The 23,096-nt window shown below is 38.4% G+C and overlaps 1 protein-coding gene across 3 annotated transcripts in view; it reads right to left on the bottom strand.

The window, feature by feature from the left end:
- bma (SCY1-like protein bma) overlaps window positions 1-23,096 on the bottom strand; it is a 406,156-nt gene that overhangs the window by 121,645 nt on the left and 261,415 nt on the right. For all 3 annotated transcript variants that reach the window (XM_073979932.1, XM_073979933.1, XM_073979934.1), the window contains one exon: window positions 4,920-5,034. In XM_073979932.1, the coding sequence (XP_073836033.1) occupies window positions 4,920-5,034 (115 nt within the window). The remainder of the gene's footprint in view (window positions 1-4,919; window positions 5,035-23,096) is intronic.

Raw genomic sequence — 23,096 nt, 5'->3', positions numbered from 1 at the left:
CTAATACTAATACTAATACTAATACTAATACTAATACTAATACTAATACTAATACTAATACTAATACTAATACTAATACTAATACTAATACTAATACTAATACTAATACTAATACTAATACTAATACTAATACTAATACTAATACTAATACTAATACTAATACTAATACTAATACTAATACTAATACTAATACTAATACTAATACTAATACTAATACTAATACTAATACTAATACTAATACTAATACTAATACTAATACTAATACTAATACTAATACTAATACTAATACTAATACTAATACTAATACTAATACTAATACTAATACTAATACTAATACTAATACTAATACTAATACTAATACTAATACTAATACTAATACTAATACTAATACTAATACTAATACTAATACTAATACTAATACTAATACTAATACTAATACTAATACTAATACTAATACTAATACTAATACTAATACTAATACTAATACTAATACTAATACTAATACTAATACTAATACTAATACTAATACTAATACTAATACTAATACTAATACTAATACTAATACTAATACTAATACTAATACTAATACTAATACTAATACTAATACTAATACTAATACTAATACTAATACTAATACTAATACTAATACTAATACTAATACTAATACTAATACTAATACTAATACTAATACTAATACTAATACTAATACTAATACTAATACTAATACTAATACTAATACTAATACTAATACTAATACTAATACTAATACTAATACTAATACTAATACTAATACTAATACTAATACTAATACTAATACTAATACTAATACTAATACTAATACTAATACTAATACTAATACTAATACTAATACTAATACTAATACTAATACTAATACTAATACTAATACTAATACTAATACTAATACTAATACTAATACTAATACTAATACTAATACTAATACTAATACTAATACTAATACTAATACTAATACTAATACTAATACTAATACTAATACTAATACTAATACTAATACTAATACTAATACTAATACTAATACTAATACTAATACTAATACTAATACTAATACTAATACTAATACTAATACTAATACTAATACTAATACTAATACTAATACTAATACTAATACTAATACTAATACTAATACTAATACTAATACTAATACTAATACTAATACTAATACTAATACTAATACTAATACTAATACTAATACTAATACTAATACTAATACTAATACTAATACTAATACTAATACTAATACTAATACTAATACTAATACTAATACTAATACTAATACTAATACTAATACTAATACTAATACTAATACTGGGCATTGCGCCATAGCGAGCGGCTTTCGTTTCAGGGTCTGTTTCCCATGTTATGGACGTCTGTCTGACGCATCAATTCTCGATGTCAACCCTGCTATGAATTAAGATCACGATTCCGACACATTACGAACTGTTCACCTCGTACTGCTAGCGGTGCCAGTCTATTATCTCAGTAAGTGGGAGTGAAATCCCTCCGATTGGCTCTCAGCCTAATGTTACTGCTGCTTTCCGTCCCACTAAAACTCCGCAAGGACTTATAAAACGCTCCTTACTTCGTCGCCATCGACTTGGTCTTGCAGGGTCAGATGACATAACAGCCCTAATCTGCTCCCGGCCTGGCTCTGAACACAGGTGCTTATAAAGCCTTGTATCAAGTGGATTACCTGGTCCATCTTGGAACTGGATCAAATTTTGGGATTTATTCCTTTCAATGTCTATCGTGCCAAACAGCCATTTTAGTTTGTCACCGTAGGATTTTTAGAGCTTTTGCCATTATGTCAGGAGGCATGGACTTGCCTACGAAAAATATTATATCGCTGTAAACAGAACCACATTCTGTAAAAATGTCAGAACGATTCTCCAACAGCCCTAAAACGACACTTTAGGGAAAATGTTTAACTTTTGTAAACGAGATATCCTAATTTGAAGAAATTTTACGATGTGCAAATTTTCGGCCGAATAGGATACTCAATTCGTAAGTTATCGCGCTCACTATTCATTTTAATTGGTGCAAGTAGAGTTTATGGAACTTCCGGGCCATTATCTCAGGAAGTATAAATTTACCCCCGAAAAAATTGTACCATCGAAATCGGACAACCTGTGCAAAAAAGTCAAAACGAACGAGACATGTCTTTAACCTGCACTTTCCCAAAACATCTCCACCAAAAATTGGCAACAAAGGTTCATGTTTTGGTATAGCCTAATATGGCGGTACGATGTGCAAAGTTTCGGCCGAATTCGCAAGTTATCGCGCTCATCAGCCATTTTAATTGGTGTCAGTAGAGTTTTTGGAGCTTTCGGGCCATTATATCAGCAAGTATGAACTTAGTCCAGAAAAAATTTTACCGTTGGAACAGTACAACCTGTGCAAAAAAAGTCAAAACAATACGAAACATGTCTTTAAACTGCACTTTCACAAAACATCTCCAACAAAAAGTTGTCAACAAAGGTCCATGGATTTTCGGGACTTTGAGGATTTTAGCTATATATATTTTAGCTTCAATCTACGGACAGATTGAATGTATTTAGGGTCTTTTCAGAATTTCGTAGCCCTTTTTTGGACATTTGAACTTGCCGACAAAAATGAGGATTAAAGTACAAAAGTGTTGCGGAGGAAGCACTTAAATCAATGCACGGACATAGTCCATTATGGTAGTGGATCTTATTTTGGAGGTCATATCTTTTCGACAGGTATCGTACCCACTAGTAATTTCAGTGGGCCATCGTACAACTTTTGAACCAGCATGGACTTGTCCTCGGAAAACATAATATCGCTGTAAGCAGGACCACAACGAACCTTTTCAAAGGATCTTCGAACAGATCCTAAACTGCACTTAGACAGTAACGTTGAACTTTTGTGGTGTAGGTACCCTAAGGAGAGGACCGATATGGGTCATTTTAGCAGTTAAACTAAATTTGGACATAATATTAGGAGATCCAAAGTTTGTACCAATTTGTTTGCCCCGTTCAAGAGATATCGTGCATAATATTTTAGTGACATATTTTAAATACTGGGGGGTACGTAAGAGTTGGACCAGTAATGCCCATCTTCGAACCGAAACTAAGTTTGGACAAAATATGACGAAGCCCAAATTTGTGACCAAATCGGTTGATCAGTTCGAGAGTTATCGTGCTCTCCAACCACCATCCACTACATATGGTGCCATAGGGAAGTTTTACACCTTACGGGTTGGTTTCTCAAGAAGTATGGACTTGCGCCTGAAAAAAAAAAAAACGTTTACCGTCGTAATTGAGACAGCGCATGCAAGTTGCTTCAAAAAATCAAAGTGATTCTAGAGAAGGTCTTAATGTGAACTTATCCGAATATTTGGCGTGGGAAGTATCTGAAGGAGTGGACAAATATAGTCCATATTCATAACGGATCTACATATATCTTGTAGAAATACATATTCATGAGTTATCTTGCGCACAATTTTTTCGAACATTTTTGAACTTTTGTGGGGGAGGTACCTGAAGGAGGGGACGGATATGGCTTATCTCCGATCTTAAACTACGTTTAGACACAATATTACGAATACCATATTTTCGACCAAATCGGTTGATCAGCTCGAGAGTTATCGTGCTCTCCAGCCACTACATATGGTGCCATAGGGGATTTTTTACAACTTTTGGGCTATTTTCTCAAGAAGTATGGACTTGCCCCTGATGAAACTTAAACCGTTGTATTGGCGGGCAGTGAGTACAACTTGTTACAACAAAAATCAAAGCGGCTTGAGAGCAGGTCCTAAACTGAACTCTTTCGAAATTTTGTGTGGGAGGTACCCGAAGGTGTTGACCAGATTGAAACCTCATCTTAGTATGGTAGAAATTTTACGATGTGCAAAGTATGGACCAAATCGGTTACTCCCTTCTAGAGAACATTTTCGAACATTTGTGGGGGAGGTACCGGAAGAAGTAGACCGATATAACCCATCTTCGAACTTAAACTAAGTTTGGACAAAATATTACGAAAGCCAAATTTTGGCCCGAATCGGTTGGTCCGTTCGAGAGTTATCGTGCCAGAAAGACATCTAAATTAACTCCAAATTGTCTGAAACGGATTTCGTCCAAACGTACTTGGGGTCTGAGGCCATTATTTCGATGAGGCACATTTTGCCCGCATGAAAGTGTACACATATACCCTCGTTAGCATAAATTCTGAGGGTATAAATAGGCAGCTTAAAAACTTGGAAGTTCTGCTAAACAATCCCGTAGAACTTCGTGTTCATTGAGCAAATAAGAAACACACAACTTTAAATCTGCATTATAAACAATGGAAAGTAAAAATAAAAAAAGCCAAAACAAATAGCATTCATTGATGTGAAAATAAACGTTTAATAGCTGCAAAAGTATTTTTATGGCTTACGAACAAATGAAGCCTTTGTTGAAGTTTCCGTAATTTAGGAACGTTACACAAATTTACACCATCCGTCCGTCCGTCCGTTTGTCTGTTGGAGCAACAAATGGTTTCTTTATTCATAAACAAATCCCAAGCCATTTGCGGATGGGTGAGTAGTCAGTCGGATGCTTGTGACTGCGGCAGGTGTTGTTTGTTTGCTGCTGTTTTTGATGCTTCTGCCTTTGGTTGTTGTTATTGTTGTTAGTATTATTGTTTTAATATCCTGTTGTTATAAAATTAAATCCTTTTTACGATCCCTGTGTACATTGTGGCCGGAAAGGACCATAGGGTTCGTTTTACTTTTGTCAGAAGCCATAACACTTGTTTTCTTTTGTTTGTCAGTCTATGTGTGTGTGTGTGTGGGTAAAATAGGTACAAACAGAGAAAAAACAGGAATCTACCTTTTCCTCCTCCTCCTTTTATAACAAAAACAAAAAAAGTTGTTGCTTACTTACCTTTGGTATTAGCGGCATGCTTTCCATTAACGTTACTTTATAAAACTGGGTCTTCTGTGATGTATCCTTCATGTTAACCACATCGAGAAACTTGAGGGCATTTACCGCAGGATCACTGCAAATGAAAATAAAAGCAATGTGAAAAGTGAAATGAAGCCATCACGACGTCCATGACGACACAACAGTCAAATAAATATTTAAAAAGCATAATTTGACAATATGTCCGCATTACGACCAACAGACCATAAAATATTCTTTCTCTTTGGCATGCTTTATTCATTGCTAAAATGATGCTCGGTTGCTGTGTCGGTGCCCAAGTGAGCGATGGCACAACAAATCAACATAAATAAATAACTGAGAACCAAAATAAAATGAACTAAAACTGTGACAGCTTAAATCACAAAAAATAACGAAATTCTGAAGTATTTCTCGGCATTCAGACAGGCTTTTATGTATTCATCGTAAATAATGCAGACGAAGAAAGGTGGAAGGGAGAAACAATGACATATTTGTTAAGTGGGTGACAATACCTTTTAGATGGAAGATGGAATATATATTTCGCTGTTTGTTGGAGAAATTAAAGTTTAAGTAGAGATTTGAAGGACAAAAAGCTACAACAAGGTGGGTAGGCAAGAAAAACGCAGCCCATACAAGGTCATAAAGTCATATAATTTAAAATTGAAGCCCCATAGAAATGTGCTTTCTCCCGCGACTCAACAAAGTCTTAATGGCTTATAACGACAGTCAAGGGACCAACCGAGTTTGGTGGACATACGCGATAATAGTAAAATAAAACACCGACATAGCCAGGGGCACGTAAATGTAATTTTTTGATATTTTTTTTTTTTTTTTGTATACGCTTTGGATACAAATTTTGCTCAACGAATATAAACTATATTGGTACACACTTTCAGGTGCGTCCCACATAAAATTTTAATTTTTTCCCAAAGAGGTAATCAACTAAAATACCGTTGAGAAATATTTTGAATTTATATGGAATAATTATACCCTCAGCATTTATGAAAATTTGAAAATTTAATATAGCTGAAGCCAAGGTTTACCCTTTTATAACTTGCGAATTGTGGTTGTACATATATTATACAAATTAAATGGCTTTGGATAAAATGAAATGTTTTTATTTTTTTTATTTTTGCCTTATTAAGGCGAAGGCCATTTATAGTGATATTTAATTAATTCTCTTTCGAGTTGAGCTGTTAGGCCTTTAGAGATACATTGAAAAATTAGGAGTCTACCGAAGTCCCACGTTTTTTTAGACTTGGCAAAAAATATTGGCGTTAAAAGTTAACTTGGCTGAGCCGGCGCTATGAATCCTGGTAGAAATTTTCAAGGCTTGTTTATTGTTATCGTACATACCTGGTCTGTAAAGGAGGTTAAGGTGACCTACATCCCCAAAGGGGGGAAGCCAAGTCATACTCTACCAAAATACTACAGACCAATTAGTCTTTCTTCCTTTCTCCTAAAAACATTAGAAAGGTTACTGGATCTTGAAATTAGAACACAATTAAACCACATTAACATCAGCAAATCACGACATGCCTATACTAAAGGCAAATCAGTGTAGACTGCCTTGCATGAGGTGGTCGGGCATGTTGAGAATCATATGGAAAATTCAGGCTTGACGCTGGGGGCCTTCCTCGGGGGCTTTCAATAACGTGAAGCTTGAATCAATCTACAATGCTCTCAGCAACACAGGCATTTCCTCCATCCTTATGGAATGGATTGATGAGATGGATGCATAGGAGAGAATTCCGTGAGGAAATCTGTTAACAGAGGCAGTCCGCAGGGAGGAGTTCTCTCACCCCTACTATGGCTTCTGGTAATAAATGAAATACTTGTGTGCTTCGACCGGCTGAAGATCAAGGTGGTTGCTTATGCTGATGATGTGGTTGTTCCTGCCAACCCTGTCTGAGCTCATGCTAAGAGCCTTAGTACAACTTGCAAACTGGGCCCAGAATAATGGTCTGGGAGTAAACCCGGAAAAAATAGAGCTTGTACTATTCACTAAGAAACGCAAAATTCCCAATTTCGAGCCTCCAGTCCTGGACGGGGTGGCCCTGGAACTTTCTACGGAAGCTAAATACCTCGGCGCTACTCTGGACCATCGCTTGTCATGGAAAAGAAATGTAGAGGAGCGAACGAAGAAAGGACTCATGACACTCTATTCCTGTAAGAACTTCATTAGGAAAATCAGGGGATTGCGACCACAGACCATACACTGGCTGTAGTAACCGTGGTCCTGCCCATACTTACCTATGGTGGACTGGTCTGGTGGCAAGCTCTTGGGAACAGAGCGTTACTTTCCAAATTATCAAGTGTACAAAGAACCGCGTCACTGCTGATTACCGGATCGATTAAAAGCACTCCTCAAGCTGCTTAAAATGTCATCCTGGATCCTGGACCTCTAAACATCCCAATCCAGTTTCAGGCGGCGAGAACTGCTTTTAGACTCCGGGAGTCAGGGTGTTGGCGTGGTTCACGCAATCGCTGCATCTCGATACGTTTAACAATATTGATGTCGTTGTACTGCAGATACTGCTCGTGGTTCATGCGACGTCGATATTCACCGTCAACGCAGATTGGTCCGTAGATCTTTCGAAGAATTTTTCTCTCAAACACACAAAGCACTGCCATGTCTGCTTGCGCAAGTACCCAGGCTTCGGAGCAATACATCAGCACGGGTAGAATCAGTGTTTTGTAAAGCGACATTTTTGTTTGACGAGTTGTGGCTTTGTTTTTGAAGTGCTTACTTCAGCCAAAGTAGCATCTGTTGGCCAATACAATTCTTTTTTTTATTTGACAACTGATGTCGTTTGTTGTGTTTACGGCGGTGCCGAGGTACACGAAGTCTTTTACTACCACAAATTTATAGGAACCAACTTCAAGAGTTGGTCCGATCTCAATGGACGCATTGCGCGTCGACACCATCAACATGGTCTTCTCGCCGTTTACCGCGATTGGTAAATCTATTGGTGTAGATTGTGCCACTACTTTTGAGGTTTGCCTCTCGTATAACCTTTTCTAGCAAGATGTTGAAAAGATTACACGAAAGGCTGTCTCCCTGCCTGAAACCTCTTTTAGTACAAAACACTACGGAAAGGTTTTTTCCTATTTTAACTGAAGATCTTGTGCCAGTTAGAGTCATTTTGCAAAGCCGAATGAGCTTTGCGGGAATACCAAATTCAAACATGGCTTGGAATACCATCGAACGTATCGGGCTGTTAAGGGCTGTTTTGTAATCGTCAAAAAGGTGGTAGGTGTCGATCTGCATCTTCTCCAGGATTTGCAGCAGGGTAAATATTTGGTCAATGGTGGACTTGTCAGGTCTAAAGCCGCATTGTTATGGTCCAATTATTTCGTTGACCATGGGCTTTAGTCGTTTGCACAATATCCCTGATAACATCTTATCTACTTTCTTATGGACGGGACACAGGATGCTTTTTTTGATCAGTATAAAATTTTAAGTCTATATAACCATGTCCATGGGTGACGTAGGGGATGGAAGATACCAAGGAACGGTCCTGATCGGTTTTAACATGGCAAAGCCAAGGATTTATCTTGGTCCCTCTTTCATCCCAAGTGGACACTGACCTCCCCGTGGTGTCACCTGGGAAACTGCCTTTAACACCCGTTAAAGGTAGTGAGCTAACATGTGCCGCGCGTTCTCCCATAAGAACGTACAAAACTTGGGTTTGGGCGTCGGGTTAGTAACCCTCCCCTAGAAAAAACAGCCTATTATGAAAAAAACGAAAGAAAAGAAAAACAAACCCCTCTAAAATTGACGAACCCCGCAAACGTTTTAAGGACCATGATCTGCGAATCTGCACCTGGAATGTTCGCACTCTTTATAGAGAAGGTGCAGTCTTCGTATTGGCAGACGTAATTGAAAAGTACAAGGCCGATATTACTCCCATACAGGAAATACGATGGATTGGAAAAGGCGTCATACCAACACCTAAAGGTGACGCACTGTATTATAGCTGTCATGACGTAAAGCATGAGTTTGGTTGCGGATTCGTAGTTAGTCGGAGGCTAAAACATCTGGTATCAAGCTTCACCCCAGTGAATGAAAGACTTGCTGCAATTCGAATAAAAGCTAAATTCTTCAACATCAGCTTTATTTGCGCTCATGCTCCCACTGAAGAAAAGGACGAACAGACCAAAGATATATTTTACGAGCGCTTAGAAGAAACTTATGACCGTTGCCCTGCCCATGACATTAAAATCATTCTAGGCGATTTTTATGCCAAAATTGGAAAGGAGAATATCTTTGGCCCAACAGTCGGGAAATGCAGTCTCCACAGTGAAACATCTGTTAATAGAATGAGGCTGCTTGACTTCGCAGCTGCAAGAAAGATGGTAGTTAGCAGAAACAGATTTAAGCATCTCGATATTCATAAGGCCTCCTGGCTGTCGCCAGATCAAAGAACAAGAAATCAAATTGATCACGTTGTGATAGATGAAAGACATGCATCAAGCGTGTTGGATGTACGATCGTTCCGTGGTGCAAACATAGACTCGGACCACTACCTTGTTGCAGCAAAGGTACGTACCAGATTAAACGTAGCAAACAAAGTGCGAACAGACACAACATGGAAGCTGGACATCGGTAAGCTGCAATCACAACAGATAGCCACAGCATATTCCACTCAACTGGCCCAACTGCTTAATCAAAGCACTCCTCGTCCCTAAAATATATCAGGACAATTACAAAACATTGCCCACTCCATGCAAACAGCCGCAAAATCAGTAGTTGGATACCAGAGACCTCCACCAAGGAATCCATGGTATGATCAGGAGTGTCGTGCTGCCACCGAAGAGAAAAATGCGGCATATAGGCTACTTTACAATCAGTAGCAACGTGTAGCGTAGAGAGGTATCAGGAGAAAAGGAGAGAGGAGAAACGTCTTTTCCGCAGGAAAAAGAGAGAGATGGAAAAGCGGGAGTGTGAAAAAATCGTGATGTATAGGAGCCAGAATGGAGTCCGAAAATTCTATCAAAAAGTCCAGTATCAAACTGATGGCTTTGGTACAGGCACATCCTCCTGTAGAGACCAGCAAGGTAATTTGGTAACTGATACAGATAGTGTACTCAGGATATGGAAAGAACATTTTTCAAAACTGTTGGTAGATACCTCAGACAAGGAGATACCACAGATCAAATCCCAGAAGACGGTATTGAATGTATCCCGCCCAGCCAAGATGAGGTAAAGACAGCAATAAATCGGCTGAAGAATAATAAGGCAGCAGGAGCCGATGGCCTACCAGCCGAGCTGTTCAAAACCGGAGGCGACACGCTGATAAGGTGTATTCATCAGCTAGTTAGCACCTACTGGCAGGAACAACGAGTACCCGACGATTGGAACCTGAGTATCCTGTGCCCCGTCCACAAGAAGGGAGATAAGACTGTATGCTCTAACTATAGGGGCACAAGTCTACTCCCTATTGCCTACAGGATCGTGGCAGGGATATTGTGCGAACGACTAAAGCCAATGGTCAACGAGATAATTGGACCATACCAATGCGGCTTTAGACCTGCAAGTCCACCATTGACCAGATATTTACCCTACGGCAAATCCTGGAGAAGACCCAAGAGATGCAGATCGACACCTACCACCCTTTTGTCGATTATAAAGCCGCCTTCGACAGCCCGCTGCGTTCAAAGGTCTTCCAAGCCATGTCTGAATTTGGTATCCCCGCAAAGCTCATCCGGCTTTGTAAAATGACTTTAAATGACACGAGGTGCTCAGTTAAAATAGGAAAGAATCTCTCCGAAGAGTTTGGTACCAAAGGAGGTTTCAGACAAGGAGACAGCCTTTCGTGTGATCTCTTTAACATCCTGCTGCAAAAGGTTATACGAGAGGCAAACGTCAAAAGAAGTGGCACAATCTACACAAATTGTCACATGTTACTTGCTTATGCTGATGATATAGACATCATAGGCCGATCAGTAAAAGAAGTAACTGATATCTTTATAAAGGTCGAAGGAGAATCTGCTAAAGTGGGTCTGGCGGTAAATGGCGAGAAGACCAAGTTGATGGTGTCGACGCGCAATGCCTCCATTGAGCACGGACCGACTGTGGAAGTTGGTTCCTATAATATTGAGGTAGTAAAAGACTTCGTCTGCCTCGACACCTCCGTAAACACAACAAACGACATCAGTTGTGAAATAAAAAGAAGAATTGTATTGGCCAACAGATGCTACTTTGGTTTAAGTAAGCAGTTTAAAAACAAAGCCACATCTCGTCAAACAAACATAACGCTCTACAAAACACTGATACTGCCCGTGCTGATGTATGGCTCCGAAGCCTGGATACTTGCGCAAGCAGACATGGCAGCGCTTGGTGTGTTTGAGAGAAAATTCTTCGAAAGATCTACGGACCAATCTGTACGAGCTGTATCTGCTATACAACGACATCAATATTGTTAAACGTATGCAGCGATTGCGTTGGCTATCTATATCATAAGGATGAGCGATGATGAACCCGCTAAAAAGGCCTATAAATACGGACCGCTTGGTAGTGCACGCAGAATTGGCAGGCCAAGGAATAGATGGCACAAACAAGTGGATGATGAGGTGAAAAGGCGCGGTATTCTAGAGTGCGAAGCAACAAATAGAGTGGATTTTTCTTAGTTCGGCCTATGGAACAAATGTTCTGTAATGGGCCAGCTAAGTAAGTAAGTACTTCGACCTTCTAACTCGCTTCTTTCAATGTCTTTTTCGTCCTTTATTTTAAGAGCCGCTATAAAAGTACCACAAGATGACGTTTTTCAGCTTCGAAATGTTCTGCAAAAATTTCGCTCAGAAAATTTTAGGTACGGCTCTCATTAAAAACTAATAGATTTTGTCGCCTTTTCATAGTAATTTTTTACATTTACCCCTGTTTGTTTGTTTTTGTATGTTCTGTAACGAATATACAAAAAACAAAATATAGTATTTTTCTGAAAAAAAAACAGGGTAAATGCACAAAACGACCACGAAAACCCGACAAAATCGATTAGTTGTCAATGAGAGCCCTAACTAAAATTTTCTTTTTTCCATACAAACTATGTTTCTGAATATAACACACGTCATTTTTTATTTCAGTAAAATTTTGTATACGATTTTCCTAAAATTGATTTTCCACATTTTCTATTTATATCTTTCAGAATGCAATAGTTGTTTTCGTGAGAAAAGTCAACAATTCTATTGCAGATTAACTGAGAATTTACTACCGTGTCTACATAGAAAAATGTTCAACGAAATTGCTAGCATAACATAAATATTTGTATCTTCAAAAAATAATTTGTTGCCATCAATATTTTGCATAGTTTTGGTACAGCAATGCGTATAAGTATTTTGGTGAAATAAATAATACGCAACCGTGGTAAGAAATACATATAAGGCGGCACTGGCGACAGCGATATATGTGGGTGAATATCATCGATACATTTATCTATGGACAGATTGTATACTGACTGTACAACCGATATCTTTTATGTTTTTATGGAGGCTTTCTAAATATTTCACTATGGTTTCAATCAGGAAATTTTTGCACAAAACTACTTTTTGAAATGCACTTCAAATCAATCGAAAATAATTCGCTTTTGTATATACCGTTCACACTTCTTTGTATAAAAAACAGACTTTGTTCTGTAATTTTTTTCCAAAAAAAAAAAAAAACTTATTTGTTACAAGTCGAAAAACAAACTTTAATGGCCTGTTTCTCTAAAACGTTTCGAATTAAAATTCGTTCGAATTACTACTAAACTCCTGTTGTTGTCGAAAATGTTTGCTGATTGAAAACAAAAATGAATCAAATATTTTTGAAAAAAAGAAATTTGGTAGTAGTTCGAAAGAATTTGTATTCGAATCGCCTTAGTGAAACGGGCCATTAGTATCAGTCGCATTTGCCGACAGCGATATACCCTCAGCCTGTGTGAGTTGAGATATATGTGGGCAGATCGAACCCGGCTACACCACCAATTTTCTTTCCCAAAATATTAAGTACTTCGGGGAATTCTCAGAATTTTATAGCTATATTTTGACGTATGAACTTGCCAACAAAAACATCGAGACTTGTGAAGTTTCCGAATAAATGCTTACCTTTTGCTAATAAATTTGATTTGGATTAAAACCCAAAAGTGTTGAACTGTTGTGGATTAGAAACCTGAAGGAACGGGCTAACATATTCTATTTTGAAATTGAATCGTCCTTTTGCGATTCATTCCTCTCTTTTGGTGGGTGACCGTAGGATTTATAGCTATTGGACCATTATGTTCGATACGAATTTCAAAACGATTATGCGATAAGCGAAATGTTGGACTTTTTTGAGTGAGGTATCCGAAGATTTTGTTCGATATAGACCTTCTGGGAAATTTACATTTGGATAACATTTTACGATGTGTTTGTTTTCCAGTTCGAACTGAATATTGCGAATCGTAATATTTCCGCGAATCTTTGATAAAGTTCGAAGATGGACATTAGTCCGTTCACGATAACTTACGAAATGAGTATCCGATTTGAATCCGATCTATGTGTGGTAGAAATATTACGATGTGCGAAGTGTGGACCAAATCTGTTGCTCCCTTCAAGAGTTATTTTTTATTTTTTTTTTGTTAACTTTTATGGAGGAGGTATCCGAGGAATTTACAGATATGTTCCATACTCAAAATTGATCTAAATATGACAGCCAAATTTTTGACCGAATCACTTGAACCGTTCAAGATTTATCGCACGCTCCAGCCAGGCATATGGACGGACATTTCTAAATCGACTAAAAATTGTCTGAAACGGATTTCGTTCAAACATACTTGGGGTCTTAAACAATTATTTTAATGAGCCACATTTTCATCGTATAAAAGTGTATATACCCTCGGTAGACTAAAGTCTAAGGGTATAAATATTAAAATGAGTTCTAAAAGATTTGAGCAACTTTCAGTGCTATTCTCTCTAAACAAATGCCCGTAATAAAGCACAGGCCCTTTGGAGGCGCTTGTAAATATCCAGGAGCATATAATTGCCGTAATTACAGTTTTCTTTCTACTTGAAATACATTTAAATTGTAGTTATCTGTTGTTGGCAATGTTAAAATCTGATGAGTTTGTCTTGTTAGGATATTTGCAATCGATTTATTCGGGTATAATTTGTGTGAATTAAATTATTTAAGAAAACTTGCCTGCCATTTATTTTTTTAGAACAATAATTAACTTAATTTATTTTTTCGTAATCTAATCTATAGAATCAATGATTAATAAGTAGTTTAATTTTTCTTTGCTTACCAATGTTAATTTCCGGCCATTGGCTATCTACAAAAGTGTGGCACATCCTCTGTTAAAGCATTGCCGTCATTGTTTGCATTCTTGTGACCGGAAACGGAAATGTCACAGAGAATAGCTTTGATAGCATTTCTTATTTAGTGTCCTATTGACAAATCTTTACCTGATGGTTATATTAGTTTTAGTTGTGTAGTTGTTGTTTGGGGATTGTATAACAAGAAGCTTGTTAACACTTCTGAAGAATTTCATTATTTCAAACATTAATATAATTAAGAATAGAAGACAAGGTGGTAACAGTACACATACATATGAATGTAGTTTTGTATGTCCATATTTACGTATGTTCCACACAAACACACTCGAAAAGACAAGAAAATCTTGTTATCTAATTAATTCTCTTTCGAGTTGAGCTGTTAATTAAATATCACTATAAATGACCGTCGCCTTAATAAGGCAAAAATAAAAAAAAAATTTATCGCCATATTTACTTTAGGTAATTTTCTTGCGTCAATTGCCTTACCTCTCTATACCACAAATTTAAAACTAAATTTTGTTCAGCGATGAGGACCATTTCTGGCATAATGGATATGTAAACAAGGAAAGTAGTCTCATTTACGCTAAGAGCAGCCTAAAGAGATTCAAGTGGTGTCACTTTATCAAGAAAAAACAACGCTTTCGTGTGGTTTGTCCGCTGGTAGAACCATCAGCCCATATTTCTTCAAAATTGTGTCGGTGAGAACGTAACCTTCAATGACGACTATGATAACCGAATATATGATGCTTGAAAATGAAGCTCGTGATCTCGGCTACATTTTGGGTTCAACAAGAGACATTTTTTTTCCCACATGACAACAATCAATAGAGAACAGTTCCATGAGCAGACAATTTCAGGTCCATTGGCCAACAAGTTCGTGTGATATCACACGTTAGATTTTTCCTGTTGGGATATTTAAGATCTAAAGTGTATGCGGACAACCCCGTTGCAATTCAGGCCTTGGTGCAAAAAAGCACGCGTGTCATTCGTCAGTTACTCTACGGACAGACCGCCTAAGACGTTTCAAATGTTAATAAATTAGAATTTTCTGTGTTTTTTAACTTAGGAACCTTAGATGGACCACCCTATATATCCTATTTTTTGGCTAAACAAATTTAATGTTAAAGAAGCTTTAAGTATTCTTATCCTTTAGTCCAAAATTGAGTAATTATTTTCTTTCCTGTCCACAATTTTAGGTGGAGATATTTTGTGACCACGGATACCCCAAATGCCTAAATAAAGTCAAAATTGTTTTCAATCCGGCGCCACCTTTATATGGGGTTATATTAAAGTGTGGACCTATGTTGACAATTTTTATGGAGACCACAAAGAACCTGAAATGCAAATTACAGCTAGTTCGATTAAAAATTGTAGCTAAAATCATCAAATACCGAAAAATATGGGGGCTATACCAAAATATGGACCTATCATGACCATCCTGGGTGGATGGCCCAGAGCCGAAGTAAGTAAAGACCTCCATTCCCTCTCATATTTCCCAATCTGGAATATGGAGTTTTCTGATGTCGTTCTTCTATTTTTCGCTCCATCAAAGTCTTGGCCTTCCATTTCTACGTGTGCCGCATTGCGGCCCGTATTTATACACCTTGTTAGCGGGTTCATCATCACTCATTCATATGACATGGCCTAGCCAACGCAACCCTTGTATCTCGATACGTTTAACTACACTGTTATCGGTTTGTAGCAGATACAGCTCGTTGTTCATACGACGTCGTTATTCATCGCCAACGCAGTTTGGTCTGTAGATCTTTCGAAAAAAATTTTTCTCCATAACACCAATCACTGTCTTAGCCGTAAGTCCAATGCTTCGGAACCATACATTAGCACGGGTAGCATCAGTGTTTTGTGTGATGAGATGTGGTTTTTGTTTTTAAACTGCTTACTTAAGCCAAAGTTGCATCTGTTGGCCAATACAATTCTTCTTATTGCACAAGTAATGTGAAAGACGAAGTCTTTAACTGCCTCAAAATTATAGGAATCAACTTCCACTGTTGGTTTGAGTTCTATGGACGCATTGCGTGTCGATTAATCAACTTTGTCTTTTCGCCGTTTACCGCCAGACCCACTTTTGCTAATTCCTCTTCGACTTTCTTAAAGGTATCAGTTACTTCCATTAGTGAACCTCCCACGATCTCTATATCATCAGTATAAGCATGTAACATGTAGCTGTTGGTGTAAAGTGTGCCATCTCTCTTCACATCGGCAGCTCGTATAACACTTTCCGCCAGAGGACATGTGTCTCGCCGTTTTTTCGTATCTCATCAACTTTTGGGTTATAGGCCTCCAAAGGTTTGAGGCGTTGATGTAAAAAGGGTCATTTAGTCAGGACTATATCTTTCAAACCGTAACAAAATTTTAATTTACCTCAGTGGCAAAGTTGTAGCTCTTGTCTTAAAGAACAACAATTGTGAACACATATAATCCATCAAACTTCATCTGCAAGGTCAAAATCGCCATAGTCAAATTTCTTTTAATTTTTTTTCAAGTTTTGTTATACAGCTATCAAACCGATCAAATTTGAAGCAAACAACCAACGGATTTAATGGTCAAAATAGCAAAACAATTTCGATTTTTATGCTATTTACTCGGCTTCTGCTCCATAGATACTAAACCGTTCAAAATTCAAGGAAACAATCAACCACAATATTCTAGCAAAGGCATCAATAAACAACTTTCTGGAACATACGAAATGTCTATGAACGGTTCTTTATGGTAAAAATAGCAAAAATTTTTTTGAAAATATCCAATTTTTATACTTTTTTCTCCGACTCTGGTCCAAAGATACGCAACCGCCCAAAAATTAAGGATGCAGTCAACCATCAGTTTGATGTTTCAGTCGTTGGTAGAAATTTCAGCCTTCATTTGGCTCCTGTGCATATCGACTTTTTCACACTTCCGCTTTTCCATTTTTCCTGTAGAAAAGGCGTTTCTCCTCTCTCCTATTCTCCCGATACCTCCCTCGTACGCTACGCGTTGCTACTGATTTGATAAAATAGCCCCATATGCCGCATTTTTCTCGTCGGTAGCAGCACGCCCAGAGCTCCGCTCGAATTCCACTCGCGAATGAAACTCTTCTCGAATTCGAGCAAGTTGAGGGGGGAAACTTGCCCCCTCCCTTAAGCCAAACAAAAACTTATCCCGCCCCGAAATAATCTTGCCCCACAACCACCAAAAATATTGCACTCAAAAAATAATTACCAACTCCCCCCCCCAAATTTTCACTCGCGAGTGAATCGGAGCTCTGAGCACGACACTTTTTCTCATTGATGAAGTATGCATTGTGCGGCTGTTTGCAAGGAGTGGGCCATTGTTCTGATATGTTATCGGGGCGAGAAGTGTTTTGATTAAGCAATTGGGCCAGTTGAGTGGAATATGTTGTGACCATTTGCTGTAATTGCACCTTCTGATGTCTAATATTCGTGTTGTGTCTGTTCGTACTTAATATGTTACGTTTAACCGGCTACGTACCTTTGCTGCAAAAAAGTGGTGGTGGTTGTGGTAGTCTATGTTTGCACCTCGGAACGATCGTATGTACATCCAACACGCTCGATTAATGTCTCCCATCTATCACAACGTGATCAATTTTCCTGTTCTTTGGTGTGGAGACAGCCAGGTGCCCTTATGAAAACAGACATTCTTAAATCTGGTACTGCTAACTAACATCTTTTTTGCAGCTGCCTTATACCATTGCCAGATGTTTTACTGTGGTGACTGAATTTCTTGACTTTTAGGCCAAGATATTCTCCTTTCCAATTTTGGCATTAAAATCGCCAAGAATTTTAATGTCATGGGCAGGACAACTGCCATAAAAGCTCATAAAATATATCGTTGGTCTGTTCTCCTTGCACAAATAAAGTTAATGTTGAAGAATTTTGCTTTTATTCGCGTTGTAGCAAGTCTTCCATTCACGGGGATGAAGCTGGAGACCAGATGCTTTAACCGACCGACTACAAATCCGCGACCAAAGTCATGCTTTGATTCATGACAGCTAAATAGAGCGCGTTAGGTGTAGATGTTGTTGTGACGCCTTTACTAAACCATCGTAGTTCCTGTATGGCAGTTATATCGGCCCTGTTACTTTCAAGTACATCTGCCAGTGCGTAAACTGCAACTTAGGGTTTGCTTTTCCTTCGTTTTTTATAGTATATTGTTTTTTGGAGGGGTGATTACTAGCCCAACGACCAACGCCCAACCCGCTTTTAACGTTCTTATGGGCGAACACGCGGTACATGTTAGCTCACTGCTTTTAACGAGTGTTAATGACAGCTCCCCAGATGACACTAAGTGGGAGCTTAGTGTCCACTTGAGGTGAAAGGGGAACCAAGATAAATCCTGGGTTTTGCCATATTAAAGATGGCCAATACCGTTAATTGGTATCTTTCATCCCCATGCCACCCACAATTGCAGCTAATATCCTCAAAATACCGAAAGTTGGGAGGTACCAAAACGTGGACCTACGGTGAAAAATCTTTGTAGGAATATTTTGTAACCACAGGAAACCTCAAATATTAAATTACAGGTAGTTCGGTCAAAAAGTGTAGCTAAAATCCTCAAAATACCGACAAGTCCGGAGGTTCCTTTATATGGGAGTTATATCACAATACACACAGAAAAATATATGTTATAAACTGCAGCAAACATGTGATATGTTTGCATCCAAACATATTATACGTTTGCTGCAGTTTTTAACATATATTTTTCTGCGTGTATGTATCGGTATATCCCATCTTTTAACTTGATGTGCCTATGGCTGTGTCGACTCAGAATATTATCCTGATCAGGAATATATACTTTATAGGTTAGCAAATGATTATTTTTATGTGCGAAAAAGAAAAAGCGAACTCAATAAACCCTCCATACTATGGTGGAGGGTATAAAAAGGATGTGTTGATCATTTGATCAAGAACCCCTATGTATGGAATTTTATGGCGATCGGTTAACGTTAACCAGTGCCGCCAGAGTGATTTTTCTCCATAGTAATTTGTACTCGTATGGGGCCAAAGGTGCATTTTCACGAATATTCTCTATAATTCGCATTTGTGGTCCAATCGATGAAAGTTCATAAAAAACGAATCCTACACAAAATTGTGGAAATCGGATCGGATTTTGATATGGCTCCGACAGCCTAAAATCGGACTATCGGAGCCATATTTTGGGCCCAATATAGCTTTACCGAAATCTGATCCGATTTCCAAAATTTTTTACAGTCTGAAGGAAACCAATAAGATAAGTGCAATCGGTCCAATATAAAATCTTGTGGGAGGGAGACATTGGATTTTTTCATGTAGTGGAAAAGTAATGAAATCAATCATACGCCACCCTTATAGATGACGCATTCAGCCCTCAAAGCTGGGATCGGGAGAAATATTAAGGTTTACGCATGGTCCGATCCGTGGAGACTGTATATTTTATTTATTTGTATCTTATTAGTTTATGATTCTTTTTTATATTTCAACAATCGCTATTATAATACTTAAATGAATTCAAAAATTCTCAATGAAATACAAAATGAGTGTATTTCTATTACTTAGTTTAACAATAGTCACATCATTTCCGCAGAAACATTCCAAGGTAAGCTCATTATATTCAATGCATTGAAGAGTACTTCTTTTCAAGGTTACAGATGATATTCAATACAATTTAAGTTACAAAGGCGTTGCCTTTGTTTGAACAACAAAAGTTGTCTAAGTAGGTATTATGTTTACAACCGGAAACGGAAATGACACAAGAATAGCATTGACAGTCACTGTGATGCAGCATCCAGTAGACTAATAAACTCCAGGGAATATTCTTGCGCTTGTGGGGGTGTGTATAAACGAGCAATTTCATTTAAGTATAAGAGAAAAAAGATATTGGAATATGTCGCTCATCGGATATCCTACACCAGCAAACGGATGGTTTCGCATTATGAATTGTATAAAAATCTCGCCTTTAAGCGAGAGAATTTTATACCCTCAACCCTCTTGACACTTTGATACGACCAAAAATGTGCCTCATGGAAATATTTGTTGCGACGTAGGCTATAAAAAAGTGTAATGACCTGGCTATCACCAGATCAAAAAATCGATCACAAGAGACACAACACTGAAGTTGGACATCAGAGAACTGAAATCCCAACAAATAGCCTCGTCATATTCCACTCAACTGGCCCAATTGCTTAACGAATGCATTCTCGTTTCGATAACATATCAGCACAATGACAAAGTATTGCCAACCAGAGACCTACACCAACGAATCCTTGGTATGGCCAGGAGTGTCGTGCTGCTACCGAAGTGAAAAATGCGGCAATCAGTAGCAACGCGTGGCGTACGAGAGAGGTATCGGGAGAAAAAAGGGGAGGAGAAACGTCTTGTCCGCAGGAGAAATAGAGAAATGGAAAAGCGGGAGTGTGAAAAAAATCGAGATGTGCAGTAGCCAGAATCAAGTCCGAAAGTTCTACCAAAGAGTGAAACATCAAACTGATGGCTTTAGAACTGGCACATCCTCCTGTAGAGACCAGCAAGGTAATCTGGTAACTGATACAGATAGTGTGCTCAAGATATGGAAAGAACATTTGTTCAAACCGTTGGTACCCAACAATAGCGAAGATGATGAAGATACCACATATCCAATCCCAGAAGATGGTACTGAATGTATACCGCCCAGCCTAGATGATGTAAAGTCAGCAATAAACCGGCTAAAGAATAATAAGGCAGCAGGAGCTTTCCAGCCGAGCTGTTCAAAACCGGAGGCGACACGCTGTTAAGGTGTGTTCATCAGCTAGTTAGCACCATCTGGTAGGAAGAACGAGCACCCGACGATTGGAACATGATCATCCTGTACCCTGTCCACAAGAAATGAGATAAGACTGTATGCTCTAACCATAGGAGCATAAGTTTTCTTCCAATTGCCTACATGATAGTGTCACGGATATTTTGCGAACGACTAAAGACTATGGCCAATGAAATAACTAGACCATACCAATGTGGATTTAGACCTGGCAAGTCCACCATTGACCAGATATTTACGGCAAATCCTGGATAAGATCCAAGAGATGCGGATCGACACCTACCACCTTTTTGTCGCTTACAAGGCAGCCTTCGACAGCCCCCTACGCCCGAAGGTATTCCAAGCCATGTCTGAATTTTGTATCCCCGCAAAGTTTTTCGGCTTTGTAAGATGACTTTAACTGATACTAGGCCCTCAGTTAAAATAGGAAAGAACCTCTCGGAACAATTCAGTACCAAAAGAGGTTTCAGACAAGGAGACATCCTTTCGTGTGACCTATTCAATATCGTGTTGGAAAAGGTTATAAGATATGCAAATGTCAAAAGAAACAGGCACAATCGACTGCAACATGCGACATTTACATGCCTATGCTGATGACGTTGACATCATGGGGCGATCAGTAAAGGAAGTAACTGGTACCTTTAAGAAGGTCGAAGGAGAATCAGAAAAAGTGGGTTTGACGGTAAACGGCGAGAAGACCAAGTTGATGGTGTCGACGCGCAATGCGTACCTAGAGCTCGGACCAACAGTGGAAGTTGGTTCCTATAATTATGAGGCAGTGAAAGACTTCGTCTACCTCGGCACCGCCATAAACACAACAAACAACATCGGTTGTGAATTAAAAAGAAAAATTGTGTTGGCCAACAGCTGTTACTATGGCTTAAGTAAGCAGTTTAAAAACAAAACCACATCTCTTCAAACAAAAACATCGCTTTTCAAAACGCTGACACTACCCGTGCTAGTGTATGGTTCTGAAGCCTGAAAACTTGCGCAAGCAGACAAGGCAGTGCTTGGCGTGTTTGAGAGAAAAATTCTTCAAAAGATCTACGGCACAATCTGCGTTAACGGTGAATATCGATGTCGCATGAACCACGAGCTGTATCTGCTATACAACGACATCAGTATAGATAAACGTATCGAGATGCAACGATTGCGTTGGCTAGACCATATCATCGAAATGAGCTATGATGTGTCCGCTAAAAACGCGTATAAATATGGGCCACATGGTGATGCACGCATAATTGGCAGGCCATGGTTTCGATGGAGAATGAGGATGGAATGGTGGATGAGGAAATGAAAAGGGCCGGTATTCCAGAAAGCGAAGCAGCAAACAGAGAGAATTGGAGATATTTTCTTAGTTCGGCTTGTGGAACAAATGTTCTGTAATGAGCCAGCTAAGTAAGTAAGTACCTTCACGTATCATGAGAGAGTGTCATTATTTACATAATTAATTCTTATCGGCCGAAGGATAATGCAAATAAAGTGGAGTAGGGTATCATATGGTAGGCCCCGTCCACTATATTCTTTTTATACCCTCCACCATACTATGGAGGGTATAATTAAATTTGTCATTCCGTTTGTAACACACCGAAATATTCATCGGAGATCCTATAAAGTATATATATTCTTGATCAGGGTAAAAGTCTAAGTCGATATAACTATGCCCGTCTGTCCGTGTGTTGAAATCAAGATACAGCTCACAATTTTTAAGATAAAGCTTTGTAATTTGGTGTAGAAGTTACTATTACTTCTAGGATGTTTGGTATTGCAAATGGGCTTCGTTGGGGGAATACAACTTTCCCTTCATATAGCCCCCATAGAACGGTACCTCCCGATTTTCGGTATTTTGAAGGTTGTGGCTCAATAGTCAACCGAAGTGGCTGTAATTTGGTATTTAGTCTTCGTTGGGGGTGTAACACTTTTCCCCCCACACCGAAATGGCTAAAATTTGATACTTAGCCTTCGTCGGGGGTATAAAATTTTCCCCCAGAGTTTTGCTGGTATGGGTCCACGCCTTCATATACCCCGCAAAGAACGGTACCTCCCGATTTTCGGTATTTTGAAAGTTTTGGCCACAACAAC

The sequence above is a fragment of the Musca autumnalis genome, unplaced genomic scaffold (genome assembly GCF_047663935.1).
Source record: "Musca autumnalis isolate F117 unplaced genomic scaffold, ASM4766393v1 scaffold_4, whole genome shotgun sequence".
Taxonomy (NCBI): domain Eukaryota; kingdom Metazoa; phylum Arthropoda; class Insecta; order Diptera; family Muscidae; genus Musca; species Musca autumnalis.
This window is presented reverse-complemented; position numbering and strand designations above follow the sequence as displayed.